We start from the raw sequence: 12,702 nt of genomic DNA, 5'->3' as shown, positions 1-12,702 counted from the left end.
ACCAAAAAACATGTTGAATATATTGATTTTAAACTTTATTATCTCAAGAGTATATTACTCTCTATGGCTTAAGTAGTGGATATCCCATAATGCTTTTTAAAACACAGTGTTTTAATCATTATGAAACTCAACTGAGAAGACTGTCAAAATTAAAATTACTGTGTACACTGGTGGAATACTTAGTTTCCATTTTGGTAACAGAAATGGATACCTTCCTTTACTGCTGTGCTGGTTTTCTGCACATGCCAATTTGAATGTGTGCTTTTAAAGACTATTCCTTCTAGAAAGTTAGTTACATTTTAGACAAAGAGAACACATAGAACATTATGAGGGTTCAGATGCTGGATTAAGAATACCTAAAACTGGCCAGGCTTGGTGGCTCATGCCTGTAATCCCAGCACTTTAGGAGACCGAGGTGAATGAATCACCTGAGGTCAAGAGTTTGAGACCAGCTTGGCCAGCACGGTGAAACCCTGTCTCTGCTAAAAAATACAAAAGTTAGCTGGGCGCAGTGGCAGGCGCCTGTAATCCCAGCTACTCGGGAGGCTGAGGCAAGAGAATCATTTGAGCCCGGGAGGCAAAGGTTGCAGAGAGCTGAGATTGTACCATTGCACTCCAGCCTGGAAGACAGAGCAAAACTCTGTCTCAAAATAAATAAATAAATAAATAAATAAAAAATAAAAAATAAATAAAAAACCCTAAAACTTTACTCTTTAGTTCTGTCATTAAAAATGACATTTCAAAATATCATAAATTCAGGTTAATTAATTTACCAGTGGCATTTTATCTCAGAATATACATTATCCTTTTAAACACCAGCAAGTAAACCAACATACCAAACATGCTTTGTCTTTGATTATGAAATACCAGCCACTCTTTTGCAGGGCATCTCCCAGGAAATTTAGCCATGACATTTTTCATAGTGAGATCTATTAATATCATTTCTTCTCATCCTCTTTCTCTCTGACCAAAGTCAGCGTTGCCCGATTATTTAATATGCTAGTTTTGGGTTGTGGTTTTTTGTTCGTTTGTTTGTTTCATATTTCTTTCCTAGGACTGCCATGACAAAGTGCCATAAATTGAGTGGCTTCAACAGAATTTTTTTTTTTTTTGAGACAGAATTTTGCTCTTGTTGCCCAGGCTGGAGTGCAATGGCACAACCTCAGCTCACTGCAACCTCCACCTCCTGGGTTCAAGCAATTTTCCTGCCTCAGCCTCCTGAGTAGCTGGGATTACAGGTGCCTGCCACCACGCCCAGCTAATTTTTTGTATTTTTAGTAATGATGGGGTTTCACCATATTGGCCAGGCTAGTCTCAAACTTCTGACCTCAGGCGATCCACTCGCCTCTACCTCCCAAAGTGCTGGGATTACAGGTGTGAGCCACCATGCCTAGTCTCAACAGAAATTTATGTTCTCACAATTCTGGATGCTGAACCTTTAAGCGGAAGGGGTCAGAAGGGCGGGACTCTCCTCCAAGCCTCCCTCCCAGGCTTGCAGATGTGGCTCCCGCTCAGGGTGTGCCTGTGTCTTAATCTCCTTTTCTTAGAAAGACATCAGTTATATTAGATCAGGACCCACCCATACTACCTCGTTTAACCTTAGTTATGTCTTTAGGGACCCTCCCTCTCTCTCTTTAAAGTCACACTTCCACGTCCAGAGGGTTAGGACTTCATAGGACTTCAATGTGTAAATTTAAGGGGGACCCAGTCTAGTCTATAACAGTCTTACTTGAAAAAAATCATGAGAACTGCTCTCATTGGGAGTTACACGGTGAGTGGAGTATGGTTTCTCAGTATCTTTGCACAAATAAAATTTTATGTATAACAACAAAGACAGCTGTCACTTTACTTCATAGCATTTGTATTTTGAACAACGAGAGCTGCATTCTCCCAGTCCATAATGTGTTCCCTAGGAGTGAACTGTGAAATGCAAAATGCCATGAACGCTTTTACAAGTATGAGATAATGCTGAGCTCATTACAGAGTAGCGTTGTTGGCAAGCCCCAGTGCCATGAAGCAATTTCTCCTGAAAAATGGTTTTGGGTTATGGTGATGAGGGCAATGCCGGGTGACTCTCCACTGTGCTTTCTTTTCTTACCTATACATTCAGTGTTAACTTTGTTGTCTCAACGTTTTTAAAACAATTTCAAATACCATAGACAGGTGAAAAATGAAAAAACTAGATATGAATTTCAGGGCTTTGTCAAATTTACTTTAGGCCCTCATCTTATAAAGAAGCAATGTGTACAGGTAAATTTAGAAGCTTCACCCATATCCAATTCCACTTGTGCCTCTCCTAGAGGAAGTTAGTATTCTGAAGTTGGAGTTGCATGGGTCATGGTTATGCATGTTTTATAATTATTTGTGTATCTATCGTCTACAGATACACATTTTTTATGTTGCATTTTTTATTTTTTATATAATTGTTATCCTATTATATTTATCTCTAAATATATATTTTTAGTAATAATCTGTTATATTAAGAATTACCTATGTGGATATGTGTATATCTAGTTTGTTAATTTTAATGCTGTATGAATCGAATTCTTTTTCAAGGAATCTTCAATTCTGTTTTTAAAACTCCAAATTACTAGTTTGATCTAAAATTTACCATGAGAAATAGTGTTAGAATACACATGTTCACTATATAAATAATACTTGTGCACATGTGCTAGGGTTCATAGAAATATAATTAAACCTTCAATTTTACTGGATATTACCAAACAGCCCTCCAAAGTGATTCTACTACTTTACACTTCCACTAGTATTACATGAAAGTTTCTATTTTCCTGTATAAGTACAATATTGTAAATACTAACAACAATACATATTACTTTCATTTTTTTCAGGTACTGCTGTTTTATAGACAAAGGTCATTTAAATATGGCAACATTAATAGCATACGCACCTGAAATTCTTTTTGTACATTATTGTCTTATTTTTATCAGAAAATATATCTGTCACTATAGCCATTTGGAATTTGTTGTCCACTTTTGTAATAATTATATCTGTGTATTGCACACGTAGACTCCAGTGTAATCAAAAGCTAAACCTAGTATGCATTTTGTAGGTGCTCACTCATCTCCGAATGTTTTTGTTTTTCTGTTTCACTTAGGTTCTTCTGGGCAAAGTCCTCTGCTGGTAATCTTAAGTGGGAATCATACTGAACAATCAAATTTTACAAGCAGGAGTAATCAGTTATATCTCCGCTGGTCCACTGACCATGCCACCAGTAAGAAAGGATTCAAGATTCGCTATGCAGGTAAGTAAATGAGGTTTAGATTTTATATGAAAGTATTTTAAACCAGGTGATTTTCATTGAATAAAACAATTTAAATAGAAATTTATAGTATAATCCTAATTCTTAAAGATTAATAATTAACTACAATAGAAATATATGATGGGAAATTATTCTGAATGATTCCTCTAAACTACATTAAGAAATTTGTTGCTTAATATTTAGAATTTTATTGTTAAAATTACAAACTGCTGAAATTCATATTATAGAAAGCAAAGACATTTTCCAAAAGATAAACTAATATAATCAAAATTAATTTTAAAATATGTTTAAATGGTAAGCAAACAAATAGATTATTGTATTTCTATTAATTGCGTAAGTGATGATAATCTCTTCCTATTAATAGTTATGTTTTTGTATCTATCTGCAGGTCTCTTTATGTATGATTCACACTACATATATGTGTATATATATATTTGTACAAATAACCATATACATAATAAATATATGTTTAATATATAGTTCCTCATCAAAATGTAAATTATTTTGCCCTTTATATACTGTAATCATTTTCTGCCAGCAGTGATTTATTTTAACTAAATAAATTAGTAACAAATTGGTCAAATCAGTCAATATATTTATTAGACATTAAATCCTGTATACAATCATCAATAGGATCTGACCACACTATTCTTTAAACTTTCCTGCAGAAGCAGTAGGCAGACTCTTAATTCCTGAGCACATTTCAATTACTAAGCAGAATATCTAAACTTTTCTCAAAATCTCACTCAGCAATGCCCTTGACAACTTTCTAGTTATGTTTTCCCGCGAAAGATGCTCATTGTGTATGGGAAGTGAACAATATGTGCTGACGGAGGATTGTTTATTACTGTGTTGGTGTTTTACGTCTTTAGGGACTACGAGCGTCCAAAGGGAAAAACAGGAAACAGTCTTAAAACAGCAGTTGTAAGAATAAGGTTTTAGCTCACTCTGGTTGGTAGACATATAAAATGGTAAAAAGCATCAAGATTTTGAAAGGCCCTTGATGTGAGGATAACAGGCAAGAAATTCAGATATTCTTCCTCTGGAAGGTTTAATAAAATATACTCAGACCTTTGCTACAAAGACATCTATGCAATGATAGGATTTGCATTCAGCAAACTCCTTGTTCCGAAAAATAGATAGTCAGACTCTTTTTTTTTTTTTTTTTTTTTTTTGAGACGGAGTCTCGCTCTGTCACCCAGGCTGGAGTGCAGTGGCGCGATCTCGGCTCACTGCAAGCTCCGCCTCCCGGATTCACGCCATTCTCCTGCCTCAGCCTCCCGAGTAGCTAGGACTACAGGCGCCCGCCACCACGCCCGGCTAAATTTTTTGTATTTTTTTAGTAGAGTTGGGGTTTCACTGTGTTAGCCAGGATGGTCTCGATCTCCTGACCTTTTGATCCGGCCGCCTCGGCCTCCCAAAGTGCTGAGATTACAGGCGTAAGCCACCGCGCCCGGCCGATAGTCAGACTCTTAAAGGTGTTTGAATTTTTCCAATGTGGAAACATGGTCAGCTCAGAGAAAATCATGATGAACATAATTTATCTTGTTTTACCTGCAGAGAAATTCTTAGTAGCCTGGTGATATGATTATATCTTCAGTTGTGAGAACAATGATTTCTATGTCTTTCAAAAGGTATTTTCATTTGTTCTCATACCACAAGAAGAGCCTCATTGTTAAACTGTATTGGGAGAAGAAGAATACACAATTTTATGTTGTTTAAGTGGAGAGAGAGAGAGAGAAAGAGAGGCAGATAGATAGACACATATGTGTCATATGTGAATATAAAAAATTCTTTATCTCACAGCTTTTTACTTAGAATTGATGGCTCAGTGATCTCTGCTAGGTCAGCATCAGTAATTTTTGAGCATTGATTAAATGAAAGTGTCCCTAAAATATTAACATGTGGCCAAGGGAACTCTAGCCCATGATATTGTCACATGACCACACGTTGCATCCCCAACATGTATTTGCCCTATGCAAGTAAACTCTTGATCATTCAGGCATAAAAGCAATATAATGAATCACCATAATTGAAATCCGAGTTAAAAAAGACAAAGAAATGCCTCCGAACAGTGGTTCTGGACAATTCCGTAAGCTGTGCTAAGTGCAGGCTGAATTAACAATGTCCTTTCGGTACTATGAGAAGCAAATGAAAGCTTCTGTATTGGGCGGGTTGGAAGTACAGACTGGTTTGGCATTCACACCGAAATTCCAGAATATCCACCTATCCCAGTCTTCTCTCACCTGGGTACCCATTAGACTTTTCATTCTATATCCCAGCTTTTCCGAGGCTGCACCAGTAGAGTGGAAGGACCAGGCCTTGCTCCTCTGAATTCCTCTTCCTGCAGCAGGAGTTGGGCTGGCAGGGCCCCTGCTCCAGTCTCTCTTTGTATTCTGTGCTATGGTTTCCCCTGTAGGGCCCTTCATGTCTTATTCTAAGTGAGTTAGGAAAGAAGAGGTATGTTGAGGGGCTGGTGATAGAAGAAACACAGTAAAAGAAAACGGAGCCTTATTGGAATCTGTAGAGTTAGAGCCTCATGGTCTCACTTCCTGCAAACTTTATTTAACTTATCTATGACTCTGGAGAGGAATCTACAGTCTGATTGTTCCTTCTATTTTTTATTAACTTTTTTTTTTTTTTTTTTTTTTACTAGCACAGTGATTCCAAGCCATTGGTATTCAGGGTGCCTGATTGTACTCATACTTTGTCTAAACTAAGTATTTTGGTTCATTCAAAACTTAGAAGAATTTGGTCTAGAAATAACTGGAGGTAGAACATGGTGTGGCCAATGGAGCTGTGAATCAAGAGATTCTTATGATAGTGGATTTTCAGTTAAGAAAAATCAGCCCATTAAAAAAAAGGAAATGGTACTTCAGAGGCTCACCCAGCTGAGAATATTTTCTGAGGACACTTCTCGTAGGAACATGGTTGACAACTGAGGCCAGACACATAGATGTTGCTTCTGGGCACCACTATGATAGAAAACCTTCAGAAAGTTTCTTCTGAATGTATTTCCAAGGAAAGGAGCAATGTGAAGCATTCAGACCTGCGTGTGTGTGCTTTTATATGGAAGCCCCAGAAGGAAGTGGAAGATTTAAAATTCTTTAAAAAGAAACTGAGAGTCCCCAGTTCTTAAGGACCTTCTCTGTTGTATTGTTTAAATTCATCTGAAGTGAGTTCCTAGGATTTTGTGTAGTAGTGACCTCGCCTTATGCAGTGGTGACCTCGCCTTGTGCAGATGAAGCAAGTTTCTTTGTCTAAACGTGTAAATAAGATGCAGAGACTTTTAGCCATAGAAATATGACATTCTGTATGAGTAAAACTATTATTTTCGCAAATGCCCATCTCTAGTTTTAAAATGTCTCCTTACAGAGAGGGATGATTAAAGCTATTGTGAGATTGTTATTGACTCAAGAGAATGCATTTTCTTCAAAGATTTCATTCAAATCCCATATGCTAAAAAAGAAGGTTAATATCTACATCAATGCACAGTCCAGAAGTTTCACTTAACAGCCAGAAGGAAAAAATTTAATGGCCTTGATTAAGAAAATGTTATATATTTCTACTTTCTCTGTTTTAATAATACTTAAAAAACATGCAGAATATTTTTGTTTCAAATATGATGTCTTGTGCAGTACCCTATCACTTTTATCCTGGTGACAGATGTGCTTATTTAAGTCAGTAACCTGCTTTAGAGAGGTGAGTGAGGTCATTCAAAATGATCCCTCTAGACCAAGTCAACCTGCAGCCTGTGGGCTGCATACAGCCCAGGATGACTTTGAATGCAGCCCAACACAAATTTGTAAACTTTCTTAAAACATTATAAGATTTTTCTGCAGTTTCTTTTATAGCTCCTTAGCTATCATTAGTGTTAGTGTGTTTTATGTGTGGCCCAAGACAATTCTTCTTCCATTGTGGCCCAGGGAAGCCTAAAGATTGGATACTCTTGATGTTTCTCACAGTACTGTAGTCAGGATCCTAGCTTCACATTGACTCAGAGCTGCAGATGATCTCAACTTCAGAGTAAGAGACTTGCCTCTTAGACTCTTGATTTTGGAATGCTCTTTAGAACAAACTTACATACGGGTGCTCATTTCCTACCTTTTAGAAATGAGAAGTCATTCCTTTATAGACTCTCACAAAGGCAATGGCACTGGCCATTTGTTTGCTTGTTGACTTATTTATGTGTGTGTCTGTCTGCCCACAGCACCTTACTGCAGTTTGACCCACCCGCTGAAGAATGGGGGTATTCTAAACAGAACTGCAGGAGCGGTTGGAAGCAAAGTGCATTATTTTTGCAAGCCTGGATACCGAATGGTCGGCCACAGCAATGCAACCTGTAGACGAAACCCACTTGGCATGTACCAGTGGGACTCCCTCATGCCACTCTGCCAGGGTAAGAAATGCGTTTTCATCACCAGCCTTGTTTCCTGTGTATTGCTCTCATTTTAATCACTCTCTGAAAATAAATGAAGCACTAACTAAGAATAAAAGGTAAGGGAAAATTGAATGTTGGCTTATAACAGTACGAATTAAACCTTCCAGTGGCCATGCAAACTTTCCTGACATGTAGTTGTATAGCCTGAATTTGGAGAAGGGTTGGACATTCACTGGATCCTGGGTCAAGTTATTCTAACACTTACTTGTACTTCCTCTTGAAGTAAAAAACATGTCATCCAATTTAAGATTCAAAATAATTTTTCTTTACCATTGTATTAATTTAAAAACATTAATTTCTGAAAAACTCATTTTCTTCATTTTAGTTTAAAACCTCATTCTTTGAGCCATAAGCTCTATATTTGATTTTGTTTTGTTATTTAAATCTAGGGCTTGTTAACGTTGATTTCAATATTTCATGCCTTTTTTTTGCATTTTATCTATCATGTGCATAAAAACCAGGTTTTCAAATAATGCATTTTAATTTTAATTGAAGGCTTTGAAGTCATGAAATTTTCATAGTTTTGTCTTATCAAGGTTTATATTCATAATGAATTATATTAGTCTTTGAAAGCTAATTATGATTTATGAGTGAAAGCTCATATTGGCTCTCTTTTTTCTCAGTTGCATTAGATATTAGATTTTCTGGTATTGCTTTGTGAGCCAGTAATAGATACTTATCACAGTTATTGTAGGTGCCTTTGACTGTAAGAAGTTGATCAGACACTTAGCCTGTATTATTTATGTTTTACCTCTAAGAATTCTTATTTAATGTAAAATAAACAGAGAGATAGACTCAAGCAGGTTACTTCATTAGGAATGATTAGAATTCTTATTTAATGTAAAATAAACAGAGAGGGAGACTCAAGCAGCTTACTTCATGAGGAATGATTAGAATGATAATTTTTTTTTCTTTACAAGAATACTTGTTCTTTTAGAAGAAGATATATTTCTCATTTGCTTTAACTATGACTCTATAAACAGAGTCATAGAATCTATTGCTGAAGAGACCCAACTTCAGCTCAGAGAACACCCCATGGTCTCTGCCCCACTGGCACTGGCTAATGACAGAGTCACAGCCCAAACGGCAGCCTGGACACAGGAAAGGGATTCGGTGGAATGGGCAGAAACTCCTGAAGTCATTTCCTGTCCTCTAGAGGCGAAGTCAAAATAGAGCCTAAAGAGAATGTGCTCTCCAGGCCTAAGCACAAAGGGGTACGGAGAGGGACCTTCATGTCCCAAAGGGATTCGGGTGATGCCAGGCACATGCTAGTCCGTCTTTCTGATCGATAAGCAAGGATTTCTGGAAATGGTTTACGAGGTGGAGCCATGGCTTACCCTTTCAGTGAATGGTTGAGAAGGATTAAAGGATGTCAAATATATAGGTTTGGGATAAGTCTTGACTTCTTTCTTCTTCTCCCATGGCCTCCCCACACCCCAGCAGAACTATTTAATGCTAAGTTAAATGATTCAGAAATACAAATAGTGCACACTGCAAATGAGGCTCTTCTGACATCTTTGCAGCTGTGGCCAAGGAATCTGTGGGAACATGATCATGGTATCTCTTCTTTGTGTGGAGCATGGCAGAGAGGCAATGGCTTTGTGTATATGGGATGCTAGAATGCACACCATGTTTTGGAAGAAGAGTTAGAGTACCTTCCTTCAGATTTGTTCTTGGCAATAAATAACTTACACGACTTTGTTCTCAAATTATAAAATATTTGAGAAGTATCATTTTTCTAAAACAGACCTGTGACTTTCTACACTTCCTATTAACCTTTCTGTTAACCTGGGAGTCAATATGGTTTTGTTTTTTTCTTCATGCATTTTGACCTTTAAACTTGGAGGGATCTTAAAAACAATCTAGTTGAACTACTTATTTTTATGTATTTGAAACTGAAACACATAAAAGTTAAGGGACTTCATAATCATAAAAATGTTGATCTAGAATTCAATCTTTCTGTAAGCCTGACCATTGTTAAAGCGGAATTTTCCTTGCCAGAAGAAATTATACTTAAAATAGAATCTCCCAAATACTAATTCTGAAAGAATCTGTATTTTAAGCACTTAAATTCATTTCCTGTGCAAGACTTCTTTTAGTCACCTTTTAGATATTTACAATTTGTGTAAAATAGCATTTTAATTATAATATAAAATTATTTTCATTATCTATATAGATTATAATGCTTAAAACAAAACAAAATGTAGCAAAAAGTAGGATTTTTGAACATTAAAGTTGTGTGGTACAATTAAATCAGCATTTTTACCATTTTAAAAACAAAACTAAACCTTTAAAATGAAGAGTAAAAATGATTATCTGGATAAAGTCCATTGAGAAGGAATTATAAAAGTTTTAAATAGCATAAGGTTGTACAACATGTATTGGCAATTTATGCCCCAACAGTTTTTGCTTATGCTTAAAGAATTGTTAAAGTTGATTTAGCTATATTAAATGTAAAATATAAATTATGTGATTTTTGTAGTGTGCAACAAAGGGAGATTTTATTTGTTTAGTATTAATTACACGCTTTCCTTTTGTTACTTTTAGAATGTAGATTTTTTTTTTTTTTTTTTTTTTTTTTTTGAGACGGAGTTTTGCTTTTGTTGCCCAGGCTAGAGTACAATGGGTGTGATCTCGGCTCACGGCAACCTCTGCCTCCCAGGTTCAAGTAATTCTCCTGCCTCAGCCTCCCAAGTAACTGGGATTACAGGCACCCACCACCATAGCCGGCTAATTTTTTGTATTTAGTAGAGATGGAGTTTCACCATGTTGCTCAGGCTGATCTCAAACTCCTGACCTCAGGTGATCCTCCCGCCTCAGCCTACCGAAGTGCTGCGATTACAGGCATGAGCCACCCTGCCCAGCCCTAGAATGTAGATCTTTTACACACTGTATATACTTCCCTAAGTTGTAGAAACACTTTGGCCTCATATGACAGAAAGAGACTCTGTGGGTTTTCAGCTGCTTTTCTTTGGCAAATTGCATATGTTGTGTTGTGGATTATGCTAGAAACCTTCTCCCATCCACTCACAGATGTGTTGAGCAGTTGTGTGTACTGACCCAAGGAGAAATGACAACAACAACAACAAAAAGATTTGTTTCCTTCCAAGGGATTCACAGTGTAATAATGAAAAATAGAATGTAGGCTGGGTGCAGTGGCTGACACCTGTAATCCCAGCAACTTTGGGAGGCCAAGGTGGGTGGGTAGATTGCTTGAACACAGGAGTTCAGGCCAGCCTGGGCAACATGGTGAAACCCTGTCTCGACAAGAAATACAAACATTAGCCAGATGTGGTGGTGTGCACCTGTAGTCCCAGCTACTTGGGAGGCTGAGATGGAGGGATGACTTGAGCCCAGGCAGGAGGCAGAGGCTGCAGTGAGCCAAGATCACGCCACTGCACTCCAGCCTGGGAGACAGAATGAGACAAAAAGTATACATATATATATATAAATTATGGTAACTGTCACCGTGGATGGACAGCATGTCCTGGAATATAGAGTTGCACATTTGGCTGTGTATAACAGATTAAGCGACATCCTTACTGATGTGCAAATAGGACCCTTTGATGACTGCCTCAAAAATATATATAAACAGAAAAATTTTTTAAAATTATAGATTCGAAAAGTTATTTTGAGGCTGAAGTACTTTAAAAAGAAGAAAGCACTCTGATTATCAACGATGTGTTGCTCTTTTCCTCTGGTGTTAAAAATAAAATATTAAGGGAACCCTATTTTCTATTTGGTTCTTGGAATCTTAATTAGTAATTTTAATTTACAAGCAGAGATATATGACACTTAGAGAATTTTATTTTCAGTTCTAAGATAATTGAAGACATGTTCTGTCTTTTTAAAAAAACTAGCATTTTTGTTTAAAGAGAGTTAATATATATGGAAGAATCGTCACCGTTTATGTGATCCAGAATTGCTGACAATTCATAATTATGAAATAAAAATGAATAAAATAAAAGAAAAGTGAAATATGAAACAGAAGACTAGGTGAGCTCTTTCTTTAAAATGTTTAGAACTCCACGTGGGAAAAACAATTTTCAAAAACCCCAGCTAAATTAACACATCACCACGTCTTCGCCACCCACATCAGCACAGAAGTTTTCATGATTTTATTTTTCCCGCAGATGTTCACATTCCATGTAAAGCTGGGACGTGAGAATCTCCACATAGCACATCTGTAGGGATAAAGTTACAGGTTTTACCTCTGAGGCTTCTAGGCTTCAAGCACACTGTCCAAAATAAAAGTAGATACAAGGGCTATGTTTATGGAGAGGGTATATTTTATATAATTTCTTGACATGTTTCTTTTTGTATTCAAGAATACAAGCAAAGCGATGTTAACTGTGTGTCTGTTGTTGTAGATTAAGGTTGTTGCTGTGGGTCTGAAGCCTCATACAAGTATTAAGGAAGTTATGGCTGTTTTCTTTTCAATTCAGACTTAGCTCTGAGTTACACACTGCAGGCGGGTACCAAGGTGAATAAAAAATATTCCCAGCTCTTATGGCTCTGCTAGTCCGGAGGGAGAGAGTCTTATAAACTAATAAGTACAAGTCAATATGATAGTCAGCAGGAATGGATAGTCATCCAGCGGGAGTAGCAGAGAAGGTCCAGGATATTGGGATGTCTGAGCTGGAATGTGAAGGGGACATGGTGGAGGAAGATGGGTTGGAGAAGCTGGCAGGAGCAGCCCATAGAAAATCTCAGCTGCATGTTTACATGGCTTTCAGCTTCTGTCCTTGCTTGATGAGACTCCATTAAAGAGCAAAAGAGATACAATCCCATCTGTGTTTTAGAAAGCTTGATCTTTCCGTGGCATAATGAATGATTGGCACGCATCCTGTCTGGAAGACACGAGTTCTTAGTGGGTTATAGCAATGTGTGTTTGAGGGATATGAAGACTTCTAGAAATACAGTGAGAAACAAGTTTTGCATGAAAACAGGTATTGAAAATACTTAGGAAACAGAGTCCACA

General features: G+C 37.2%; 1 protein-coding gene across 3 annotated transcripts in view; it reads left to right on the top strand.

The window, feature by feature from the left end:
- CSMD1 (CUB and Sushi multiple domains 1) overlaps nt 1–12,702 on the top strand; it is a 2,064,385-nt gene that overhangs the window by 1,905,326 nt on the left and 146,357 nt on the right. For all 3 annotated transcript variants that reach the window (XM_054657204.2, XM_016960221.4, XM_054657205.2), the window contains 2 exons: nt 3,116–3,262; nt 7,491–7,679. In XM_054657204.2, the coding sequence (XP_054513179.1) occupies nt 3,116–3,262; nt 7,491–7,679 (336 nt within the window). The remainder of the gene's footprint in view (nt 1–3,115; nt 3,263–7,490; nt 7,680–12,702) is intronic.

The sequence above is a fragment of the Pan troglodytes genome, chromosome 7, assembly GCF_028858775.2.
Source record: "Pan troglodytes isolate AG18354 chromosome 7, NHGRI_mPanTro3-v2.0_pri, whole genome shotgun sequence".
Classification (NCBI taxonomy): domain Eukaryota; kingdom Metazoa; phylum Chordata; class Mammalia; order Primates; family Hominidae; genus Pan; species Pan troglodytes.
The sequence above is the reverse complement of the archived record's forward strand: the minus strand, read 5'-3'. Positions and strand labels throughout refer to the sequence as shown.